General features: G+C 29.2%; 1 protein-coding gene across 2 annotated transcripts; it reads left to right on the top strand.

Annotated features, from left to right (window-relative positions):
• The first annotated feature begins 2,011 nt into the window (after positions 1-2,011).
• On the top strand, positions 2,012-6,488 carry LOC112772836 (uncharacterized). Of its 2 annotated transcripts, none has more exons than XM_025817842.3 (7): positions 2,012-2,749; positions 3,543-3,910; positions 4,148-4,375; positions 4,515-4,869; positions 4,962-5,089; positions 5,201-5,336; positions 5,999-6,488. In XM_025817842.3, exons 2-7 carry the CDS (start codon positions 3,567-3,569, stop codon positions 6,236-6,238), a joined length of 1,431 nt encoding a protein of 476 aa, XP_025673627.1. In that variant the 5' UTR covers positions 2,012-2,749; positions 3,543-3,566; the 3' UTR covers positions 6,239-6,488. The 2 variants fall into 2 exon arrangements, with proteins under 2 accessions (XP_025673627.1, XP_072080487.1); XM_072224386.1 differs by having other exon boundaries at positions 2,667-2,953.
• Positions 6,489-12,841: the final 6,353 nt, after the last annotated feature.

Below are 12,841 nucleotides of genomic sequence, written 5' to 3'. Positions count from 1 at the left end.
ACCTGAAAGGAATAGGCTTTAAAACTAGTCCAAAAATATTTTTATATTAGTTAATGCACTGATATGTTTCTTAGTGGGAAAAAGCCACATAAAACTTCTTTTTTCTACGTAACAAAAATTTGAGTTAGTTTTTAGACAATTCATTTGTTTTTTTTTATTTAAATAAAATAAATTAGTTATTTATTTAAATAAATTGTAATGGAAAAGTACAAAAAGACAATGTATATTTTATATAATGTGTATAACAGAGTTAATTTGAAATTAAAACTAAATTACAGGCAACTAATTAATTTTAAATGGTTTTTAATTTAAAATTTAAATTAAATATTAGGATTACCGTCGATTTTGAAAACAAATAAACTACCTCCCTCTTTCACCTCTCTCCCTCAATACGATTTGTCAGTGTTCTATACCTTTCTCATCGAGTCTCGCTGTTACACTAACGCCATGGTCACCAGCCACCATCGGAAATCGCGCCGATACTGTTTCGACTGGTGCCGTTGTTGCACAGGCCACCGTCAAGGGAGGACGCACATATTGTGTGGGTCGAACTAACGGCACCACAGCAACCTGGACGTCCAGCGCCTCCGTCGCAGCCGGTGTGTGTCTTCTTCCCGACATCGTCCTCATCTCCTCCGATGCGCCTTCGTTTTCTCCCATTCCTTCAAATCTCTTCTCACCGATGATACCACCATATTCTTCTTCTTCTTCGAATCCAAGCATGATTAGCTTCTTTCATGATTTGAGCCTTATGCTTCGCAACAGTGCCGCTTTTGTCATTGCTAGTCCTTCAAAATTATGTTTCACCACAATAATAGTTTTTTCTGTTTATTCATCTTCTTCTTCTATTCTAATGGTCAATTTAGGATGATCATTTTAGTAGGTATGCGGATGGTTATTTTATTTTTATGTAGATGATTATTTTGATTGGATTGAGTTTAGTTATATATAATTAAAATATGTTAGATGTTCAATTTATTAGGTATGCGGATGATTATTTTTATCCTTAAGTGGATGATTATTTTTATTAAAGGTGAGTGGCGTGTGGCAACCCAAGTAGCGACGATGAAATGGAATGATTATTGATGAAGGTAGGTAGACCGCCAGTTGAAAAAGAAGGGAGTATTGAAGGATTTCAGATGGTTATTTTTTTTAAATAACTAATTGGATTTTTTAAAAATTTGAAATTTGAAATTGGAGAATTTGAAATTTGAAATTTGATGTAAAATAATTGAATAAGAATTTTTAAATTTATTATTTCGTAGATAATTTTTATTTTTAACTTATATTAGATTAAATAAATAGTCCATTATACACATTGTACAAATACCTCGTTGACTGCCTAATGTGACTCAATCGTAATACACAATTCTACTGTTTTGTATTTTTTGTTATATTTACGTTGGTAAAAAAGCAAAAACATAAATTATATAATTTATGCTAGTGTTAAGGCAGCAAAAACAATACGATTTTTTTTTCCATTTTTACTATTAAAAATGGATTTTTTTTTTATAATTTCTCAGTCACTAGCAAAAATTGGAAAGAAGAAATTTTTTTCTCCTCTTTTTTGCTATTTTTGTGGGCAAAATATGGGACAAAAAATTAATTCATTTTTACTGGCAATATGTGCGAAATAAAAAAATAACACAATCACCAAAAAACTATATGAATATAATTTTTACAAAAAAATAAAATTAATATACAAATTTATAAATTTTTGTATCCTAATTTAAATTGGTAATAAATTTTTTTATTTAAATAAAAAAATGGTTCAATTTGTGCTCAAATGATCCAAAACAAAGGAAAAATATCTATCTATTATCCCGATCCTTGAATATCTTCATGGCATTATACTATTCCTACCTCAATTTAATGGACAAAAAAAGAAAAAGAAAAAATGGTCAAAAATGACAACCGGCCTTCTCCGCGTCACCATTTCTGTAAGGCGTGGCATATCGCTATTGGTTTTTCCACGTACATATGACTAACGAGTATTGAAGCAAGAGACACCAAAATAATCCTCGTGAAACATTAAAAAAAAAAGTCAAATATATCTCCCTCTCTTAGGTGTCAAAATGAAATAAATTAAATCAAAGATAGGGCATTTTTAATAATCACTAGAAATTAGAGATTAATAAGTAATAAGTAATCTGTATGGCAATATAACTAACTTAAATTTATATTTATTTCATAATATAAATAGAAAAATCAAAAGGATAGCTTATTTTTTTATTTACAAAAAAATTGATTAATTTAATAATTAATTATTCTATTAGAAAATAATTATTTATTTCAATATGGTGATATTACAGGATTTTAAATGTTAATAAGGTGAATTATGGAAATAAATTCTTTTAATTTTTTTACAATTAAAAAGATAAAATATAATTTTTTATAATTAATTTTATAAATAAAATTAAAAAAATTATAAAAATATTAAAAAATTAAAAATTATATTTTAAATTTTACTTCGTAATTTTTAGATGAATATAAAAAATTATCCTGTTTGAATTATAATTAATTAACAATTAAAAAAATTCATTTATATTTTTTAAATTAAATAGATAAGATTAAATAGGAAGAAACAGATTTGTTTTAATTAATTAATAATCTGAAGCCCTCTTTATTTTCCTTTATATATAAACACACTCGAAACTCACCACACAGCTTCTTCTTCTCATTCGCTAAAATTTTTCCTCCCCCAGAATCGTAGGTAGATATAGATCTGCGATAACGCCCTTCAGCTACGGTAATTACGAAATTGAGATTTATAAAAATAAAATTTCTCTTTTTTCAATCATTCGCTTTCATACGCCTCTCTCGAATTACCAGATCTGACGTTTGATTTTTCCCGATTTTCAATTGTTTTTGCCTGGTCTTGTTTTTCGATCTCTTAGTTGTGACATGATCTGATTCCGATTGTTGCTTCAGTTTCCACAGTTTCCACGTGCGAGTTAGGGTTTGAATTTTATGCTATTTTGAATGCGGGACAGATCTGGATGTTACTTTGCATGCCTTCTTTCTATGATTTGCTAGATTAGGTTTTACTATTATTATTTGATGTAGAACGCAGTTGATATATGATTCTATATGGTTATGGCAATTGAATTGCATCGTTGATTTCGCAATTTGAAAAGTTGTAAATCTTCCGTAAGAGTTTGATTGCATACTTTGTATTATTCAATGCATAAGGATGTATCGGTGGGAAAAAATCGGTTTGATTGTTGTTGATCTAATTTAGTTAGAATATACGGAGCTGCGAATGTTGCATAATTGATTGAGTTGCCAATGCATGGATTGATTGCATAGATTACTATCCCTTTTGTTCAGGGAATTTTTGTGGATCCGAAAATAATACTTTTTCCATTGCCTTCCTCTGTTTCCTGGTTGAAAGCATGAAACAAGACTATCTCAAAAGTCCATGATTTAAGTTTTAGCTATCTTTTATTTAGTTGACGAGTTAGTACTATGCTGGGGTGTTTTTGGAATTTTCCTCCGGTTCTTCCAATGATCTTATGAATCATATTGAATGTATGATGCAGGTTAAACCGGTGTAGGTTGGTAAGATGGGAGGTGGGTTTAGAGTGCTGCACTTGGTTAGACCGTTCCTTTCGTTTCTTCCTGAAGTTCAGACTGCTGACAGGAAAGTGCCATTTAGAGAGAAGGTCATATATACCGTTATCTCTCTTTTCATTTTTCTGGTTTGTAGCCAGCTCCCTCTGTATGGAATCCACTCAACAACAGGTGCGGATCCATTCTATTGGATGCGTGTCATCCTTGCTTCCAACCGTGGAACTGTCATGGAGCTTGGAATTACCCCCATTGTAACTTCTGGGTTGGTAATGCAACTTTTGGCTGGGTCGAAGATCATTGAAGTTGACAACAATGTACGAGAGGACCGTGCTCTGTTGTAAGTTTTCTTGGATCTTATGAACTTTCATTTAAAGGCTTATATTTTCCTTTACCAATGTCGGTTTCAATTTGGCATTGATCGCATTGTTTCATTGTTATTTGAAATTAATTATCTTCTGTAATTGTGTGCTACATATTGATATGGTGCTGGTATTTCTTATGAGGTCTGCATAACTCTAGGGTGACAAAAAAGTTCCCTTCTTTACTTTCTTTTTTTTTTTTTTGTTAAATCCAGGAATGGTGCTCAGAAACTGCTGGGAATCTTGATAGCTGTTGGTGAGGCAGTTGCCTATGTTCTTTCTGGAATGTATGGAAGTGTGGGGCAACTTGGAGTTGGAAATGCCATCCTCATTATCCTCCAGCTCTGTTTTGCCGGCATAATTGTGATATGTCTAGATGAGCTACTTCAAAAAGGATATGGTCTGGGGTCTGGAATTTCCCTATTCATAGCAACCAATATCTGGTAAGATTCATAGTATTAGTTAATAAGATAAATCTATTGCCATTTATCTATATGCAAATAACTATTGTCTTTTAGCAACTATTGATTAGGCTGTCTGACCTTTTATGAAAAACTTACAAGTTCTCTTCTTATTTTGCAGTGAAAATATCATATGGAAGGCATTTAGTCCCACCACCATTAACAGTGGACGTGGAGCTGAATTTGAGGGAGCTGTTATTGCTCTGTTCCACTTGTTGATAACTAGAACGGACAAAGTCCGAGCTCTTCGGGAGGCATTTTACCGGCAGAATCTTCCCAACGTGACAAATCTGCTTGCCACTGTCTTGATCTTCCTGATTGTGATCTACTTCCAAGGTTTCCGAGTGGTATTGCCTGTAAGGTCAAAGAATGCCCGTGGACAGCAGGGTTCATACCCTATCAAACTGTTTTATACCTCCAACATGCCCATTATTCTCCAGTCTGCCCTTGTTTCCAATCTGTACTTCATCTCCCAGGTAATTATAGTTTTATGATCGCATGTTGCTACTTTGGCTGAACATCTTAGCATTTTCCGTTTTTAATGATCTAATTTATTGGAATTGTTCAGCTGCTTCACCGCAAGTACAGTGGAAACTTCTTTGTCAATCTTTTGGGTAAATGGAAGGAATCTGAATATGGTGGTGGTCAGTCTATTCCTGTTGGTGGTATTGCATACTACATCACTGCACCATCCAGGTGAGGGAGAAAAGTTTAGAATTATAATGTTAATTATCCAAGTTCCTTCCTGATCTTGTTTAATATGTTAATATATAATTTAGACCATGACAATATGTGTACATTTTGCAGCTTAGCTGATATGGCAGCCAATCCTTTCCATGCTTTGTTCTATCTTGTCTTTATGCTGTCAGCTTGTGCCTTGTTTTCCAAAACTTGGATTGAAGTCTCTGGTTCATCTGCTAGAGATGTTGCCAAGCAGCTGAAGGTACTGACTATTCATTCCCATTCCAAATTGCGAATACATCTTTATATATTTTTACTTGCACCTGCGTATTAATTTATTTGCAATATATACACCCGTTGACATGCTGTGTGATTTATAATGTTAAGAACCATTGGAACTTTACCAATTACTGCCCCCTGGTTTTTTGCTGCACCAATACGTTGAATCAGTTCAGTGTCCGAGCAACTATATATTATTTCAAGCTTTAACCTAACTATATTATTATTTCTTTTTCCAAGTTTTGATCCATTTAGATTTCTATTTGACCTTAAATGTTCATATACTTTTGAATCAATGGCTGGAGTTTCGTGACTAGTGACACCTTGTCATTGAACATTGGCAGTTAATAATAGTAAATCTAACATTTGAGATGATCATGTTATACTCATGCAATTTGATAAGTAATTTAGAATTTGGTACCCTAGAGAAAAGTTTGATATATGTCTGCTTATCCTCAGGTTGTAAAATGTCTTGTCTATTCCCACAATAAGATATTGTTTCAAGGCTGAGACTAGTCTGACAACTTTATTTTATTTGAAAAGGGAATTCCACCCTTGTGACTTTATTGTTGAACTCTATTATATCATGCGATTCTGTGGTACATCATCATAGTAAACTCCATAACATCTTTTTTGAATTTTCAGGAGCAACAAATGGTGATGCCTGGACATCGTGAGTCGAATCTGCAGAAGGAGCTGAACCGATACATTCCAACTGCTGCAGCTTTCGGAGGCATGTGTATTGGTGCCCTAACAGTGTTGGCAGATTTCATGGGAGCAATTGGTTCCGGTACGGGAATATTGCTTGCAGTAACAATCATCTATCAATACTTCGAGACATTTGAGAAGGAAAGAGCCAGCGAGCTTGGCTTCTTCGGTTTCTAAGCGTCGCACACTGTTGGTGTCATCATTAACGAAACTCCGTCACCCACAGTTTTGTTGTATTGAGGGATCACTGTCCTCGTAGGCTTCATCTAACATACCATAAGGGAGGACTTAGAGTAGACTGTTATCATGTTTCTGTTTTGATTAAGGAAGTATGTAGTAGTTTATTAATGTAAACACTTTTTTGGTTTCCTTGAATATACTTATAAAATTTATGCAATTCGAACATCACGAGCTTTTTTAGTACCAAGTTTTGAATTAATGATCTCTTCTCAACTATGCAAAGCATAGTTATCAAAACCGAACTGACAATCGATCCGGTGAAGTTATTGGGTCACTGGATTAGTGGTTCAATTGATGGATCAGTAATTAAACCGTTTAATTCGGTAATAATTAAATAAATATATAAAATTATAATACAATATTTATTGAAAAATAAAAATTATTGTTTAATATTTTATATTATTTAAATTTAAATAAATTATATATAAATTTTATTAACTCATTGTTTTAATGTGATATATATAAATTATTAGCCTTTAATTTAATAGGTTTGAAAAAATAAAAAAAAGTTACATATAGATAAAATTAAAAGTAAAAATAATTTGTTGATAAAAAATAAGAAACAATCAAAATTTTAAAAGAAAAATAAACATATATAAGTTGAATTACATGAGTAATTATGTGATGTTAAAATTATTCTAATAAAATATGAACTAATGGAATGTTGTAAATTTGGAGCATTACTCATATAAACTTAAGTATTATATATAATATTATTAACCTATTATGTATGAAGAGTGCATTTGGCCTAGTGGTAATTGACCTATAGTTTTAGGGCTCTTCAAGTTCGAATCCCATGTGTAGTGTTTTTGTGAATTATTATGGAGGCCGTCTTTTACTGTGGTTCAGCATCCCGCAGGTGTTCCGTGGAGGTGCGCGAGTAAACCGTCAGTTTTCAATGGGTTTGATCATTGTTGACCGGGTTATTTACTAAAACGGTCAATAATTAAACCGAACCGGACAGATTACCGATTTTTCAGTTTTTCAGTCGAATTGGTCAATTCGGTCCGATTTTAATAACTATGATGCAAAGTCCTCACGATTGGCTCACTCTTAGTGCTTTTGGATATCACAAGTTTAAAGAGGTTCATGTGTTTAATTTTAAATGAAATTCCAAATTTATTAAATTATGTATCCATAATTTGATGTAAATTTTCCCTAGGATGCTGACTAGTTTTGTTAATGAATCAAAGTTGTTCTCACTTGGAACGTTCTTTCGGAAACAAGTAGGTTTTGGCACTTGCCTGAATTGAGTTATTCTTTTTCATTTTTTAGTACAATAGGAGCAAAAAGCCCAGAGCGAAAAAATAGGGGGACTACAATCATTAAGCAGATTGGCTTTGTGTTCAATGTTCATTGATAAACCTCAAGTAGAATTAGAAACTTTAAGACCAAAAAAAAAAAAAAAGTAAAATTAGGATCTCTGATGATCAGGATGCTAATAGGGTCTTAGAACAACCTGGTTAGTTTCTCGTTATTTTTTCTTCTTTGGGCTTAGGCCCTGTTGGTATATATATATATATATATAAAGTTGGCTTCTCTTTAGGTATGTGTTATTTCTAACTTGCCATGGTTTCTTCTTCCACTCTTGAGAGATTTCTAGTGAGAGTATTTGGGTAAGTTTGAAAATTTTCTCCCATGTTGAGGATTGTGATTGCTGTCTTTGAATTCGCACTCTAGAACAATTTCTCTAATTCCCATAGTTCATGCCAATTTGAGACCATGAATGATTCCCCACAATTCTACTGTGAATTCTGAGCACACTCCTATATTAATCCGCCTTGGTCAGAGCATAGAGTTCTCTTTGTGAATTCAACTTACCAAACAAATTCTTTTATTTGATAAAAAAAGGATGCTTCTAGAAAGCACGTTAAACTGCATGTAGAAGTTGCTAAACAATCTTTGTTTTGGATAATTTGGTTAACCAACCGACAGGTACAACTTTACAAATTGCAAGTTCGTAAACTGTCTCTAACTACTTGCGTGATTGGTTGGACAATCTGTTTTGGATGATTTGCACAATTATATGGATGGAAGATGGTTATGAACTTATGATGTTCTTTTTTTTTTCCTTTTTTGGTCCACAACTTATGATGTTTGAAAGCTGCTTATAATCTAACACATTCTTTTCATGATCTCATGTACTTGATGCATTATGTTTTCCTTTTAGCATAGTCCAACATTTGAAGCATAGCATGGTCCTAGAATGTATTGTCCCTTTCATATGATCAAGATCAACCACCTTCGGCCCCTTGGATGATTACTTGAAGCCCATCAATGAATTGCTAGTTAACCCAACACCCACGTTTTGATAACAAATACACACCTTCCGCCCTAAAATCACTCATATGAACTTGGAAAATCCAATTAAACTAGCAACAACCATGTACTCAAGTACCCAATTGAGAATTCACCTTCAAATTGAGTATTGATATGCCCAACTCTCTGTTTTCACCTAATCTAATGCATGTTCAGAATTCTGCTTTATTTTTTCCTTCATTTTCAATTATTTCTATTTTCTATTTTCAGTATTTTTTAAAGAAAAATGTAAAAATAGCAAAATGAAAACAAAATATAAATTTTATTATTTTTATTTATTATTTTTTTTTAATAAATTCCGGAAACAAAAAACCTTTAAAATAGAAAAAAAGATTTCTCAAACTGAATAAGCCTAAATTACCCCTTTTGATTTATTTATTTCTTTGTATTAGCTATATTGTGTCTTTCTTTCGTTACTAGAACTTATTACCAAAATACTACTATTTTTAAATTATTTATTCAACTGTCATTGTTTTGTCAATATGGCACCGAACATTTTCCGGAGTCGGCTATGCAAAAAGGGCGTTCAACATGTAAAACACTAACCCAAAAAATACTCACATTGAAAGACGCGATAAATCGAAAACATTTATGAAGAAGGAACCTTTGCGCTTTGTGCTTTCTACGTGTGCCTCTGCGTTTGGCGCTTCCCATTCAGCACGTAAAAAATGCGTTTGGCGCTTTCCATTCAGCACGTAAAAAAAGAATTGATACTATCGCGATATTCAGAAAAAAGAAATTAAGAATAGCATATTGATAAAAAAAAAGGTCCACTTTTTCCATCTATAGTTAATACACTGTATTAAGTTATTATAATAATATTATTTGTATACTAAATTTAATTTTTAAAATTAGCCATCAATATATTTGTATATAAATATATGTAAAATTTAATTTATTTTCATAATATATTTATATTTTAATATATATTTTATATTAATAATTAATTTTGGTGACTAATTTTATTGTACACATACCATAACTAAAGTCATTTATATCCTTAAATATTAAAACACTTATTACAAAAATTTTAATATTGTGTAAATTACACAATTCGTTATCTATAACAATATATAATGGCAATACATGGGTTTGGTGTCCAAGATTTTTTTTCAATATTACCCTTTCTATTAATTTCTCTACTACTTGGCCACCTTGGTATAACTTTCACCCATTATCTTTCACATCTTATTCGTTTCTCTCTTCTCATCTCATCTGTTATTATTAGTATTATTGAATACAGATAAAATTTTTTTTATTTTATTTGCTTTTAATCCAATTTATCTTTTTTTTAAACATATCACAAATAGACACATGTCCAGAATTATTGACCTTCAATATTTTACTTGAGGTACTCTATCTAAATTAATTATTATAAATTATAAATAATAATTTTTTCGTTTAGATCTATGTTTTGAATATTACTATTATACTTTTTTTTTTACTCTTAGTAGCTATGATTTATAGAAGAAATTACTTCATTTTTGGTAGAATTTAAAAATACATTAATCTTATATCAATATTATATTTACTCTTTAAATATTCACGTCCTCAAAATAACAGTAGAATTGGACCAAATTCAAGTAATAGATGGAACAGTAAGTGGACATAAATTATCCTTTTTTTCAAAAGCTTTAATTCATAATTAATAAACTTTCAATTATTTCTAATATAATATGTTACATATATCTATAATACATACAATGTATTATGATTGATAATTGTTCATTTAAAAAATTTATACTATTAATTTAATATTTGAATTTTTTTATTATGGTACTATTTTAATGTACTCTAGATTTTTATTATGTATTTATAATTTTGATGAAAATCATTCTTAAAAAAAATATTAATCTTATTTTTTAATTTTTTTGGGTCCAGACAATATTAAATTATTTATATTAAAAGATTTAGATAATTCAAAAAATATTATTTATATATTAATAATCTATTTTTTTAGATATTCAAGTATTAGAATTGGTCTAAATAATATACTGAATGATGATAACATTTGTTAGTTGTGTATATATATTCTATTAGTTTGTTTTATCTCTTGAATTATTTTTTATTATAGTACTATTTGAATGTATTCTAATTTTTTATTGTGTATTTATAATTTTAAAAATAATTATTCTTAGAAGAAATATTAATTTTATTTTTTTTAGCTCTGATAATATTAAATAATTTGTATTAAAATATCTATAACAATATATAATGACACAATCTGTCTGTCTTGGTGTCCAAATTTTATTTTCAATTTTGCTTTTTTTTTTAATAATCTACCCCACTATATGTCAGTTATTCTACGTTAAAAAACTTCCACTATTTCATCTTCTCTCTTATCACATACATTCACGTTCTCTCTTATCTATAATCTATAATCTATAATCTATAATTATCTATAACAATATATAAAGTCAATACAAAAGGTTGACTATGACTTTAGTGTCCAATTTTTTTGGACTATATATTAACGTTATAACAAACCATTTCATAAAGCAAATTATAAGGACAAAATAATCATAAAATTTGTTTTGAAAAATCCAATAATTTTCCATTAAAATAAAAACCGTTTTGTTACTCCTATAATTATAATAACACATCTCCAAAAAAAATTGCAGACAGTCTGCAAATTGCTAATAAATCAAAAAATGGACAAAAATGAATATCAATATTTTCACATTCCTCACCATTTTCATACTTTATTGTTTAATTTTATCTATAACAATATATAAAGTCAATACAAAAGGTTGACTATGACTTTAGTGTCCAATTTTTTTGGATTATATTAACCTTATAACAAATCATTTCATAAAACAAATTATAAGGACAAAATAATCATAAAATTTGTTTTGAAAAATCTAATAACTTCCCGTTAAAATAAAAACGGTTTTGTTACTCCCATAACTATAATAACACATCTCCAAAAAAATGCAGACAGTCTGCAAATTGCAAATAAACCAAAAAATGGACAAAAATGAATATCAATATTTTCACATTTCTCACCATCTTCATGATTTATTGTTTAATTTTATATTAGTTTAGTTTCTACTTTTTTTTTGTATTTTTCTTGCTGTTGTTCTTCTCTTTTCTTCAATACCCTCGCCTCAATCATCTTCCATTGCCTTCAGTTGCAAATTTTGGACGATTTTGCAGTAGTTACTACTTTTACACGCATAACATCCACTTATATTTTTTTTCTTTAATTTACTTATCTAATCTATTTTCTCAGTAAAATTTCTCTGTCTTTTTAATTTATTCTTAACTTTTTACGTATAAAAATTAGCACTATGTCTATTTTTTTATCAAATTAATGTAAAGAAAAACAATTTTTTATCTTATCAATTTGATGTAGAAAGAAAATGATTTTTTTATTTGATATGTGTTTTTATTTTTTGATATGTCTTTACTTATTAACAGTTGAATGAAAAAAGTCCCATAAATATTTTGTTAACTTATTTTTTTTTTAAATTACTTTGTAATAATTTTTTTTCAAAAATATTGATTATGTAGAGTATTATATTTGATATTTGAGTACATAAATATTTATTTCGAAACTAAATTAAATTATTAATTTTGTCTACTACTGTAATATTTGTTTTGAATATTGGCAAATTTATTTGATTGGCATGTATATAAGACGCAAAAAAGTTCGTTTAAAAACATTAATATGTTAATTTCCTAAACTATCTAAACTATTAATTATGTAAAGTACTGAATTTGATATTTAATTATATAGAGTACTTAATTTGACATTTATTAATTTTTTAAATTATATTGCAAAAAAATTATTAATTTAATATTATTCGTTTGTCACATGATTAACATATAAAAGAGAAAAAAAGTATACACCTACCAATGGTAGAATAAAAAATTTTCACGCATATTTTGTTAATTTCTTTTTTATTATTTGTAATCTATTTTATATTAGATAATATTATTTTTATTGATTATTAGTTTGACATATAACACAATAAATGTAGCAATATAAAAACTTTGTTAATTGATTTTTCAAATAATATGGTGACCTAAGATAAGAAATTTGTTAATTAATTTTGTTAATTTCTTTTTTATTTTTAATCTATTTTATATTAAATAATATTATTTTTTATTGATTATTAGATAAACATAAAATATTTAAATATGGTAAAATAAGAACCGTGTTATACATTTTGTATTGTTTCAACCTTAATGATTATTTTCTTCTCTTTATTTTTCTAT

The sequence above is a fragment of the Arachis hypogaea genome, chromosome 18 (genome assembly GCF_003086295.3).
Source record: "Arachis hypogaea cultivar Tifrunner chromosome 18, arahy.Tifrunner.gnm2.J5K5, whole genome shotgun sequence".
Lineage (NCBI taxonomy): Eukaryota > Viridiplantae > Streptophyta > Magnoliopsida > Fabales > Fabaceae > Arachis > Arachis hypogaea.
The sequence above is the reverse complement of the archived record's forward strand: the minus strand, read 5'-3'. Positions and strand labels throughout refer to the sequence as shown.

Bases quoted from the DNA above. Each gene is read 5' to 3' on its own strand.
- LOC112772836 (XM_025817842.3), top strand. From the start codon at position 3,567: ATGGGAGGTGGGTTTAGAGTGCTGCACTTGGTTAGACCGTTCCTTTCG. The intron at 4,870-4,961 runs GTAATTATAGTT...GGAATTGTTCAG, and splicing joins ATCTGTACTTCATCTCCCAG to CTGCTTCACCGCAAGTACAG. The intron at 5,337-5,998 runs GTACTGACTATT...TTGAATTTTCAG, and splicing joins ATGTTGCCAAGCAGCTGAAG to GAGCAACAAATGGTGATGCC.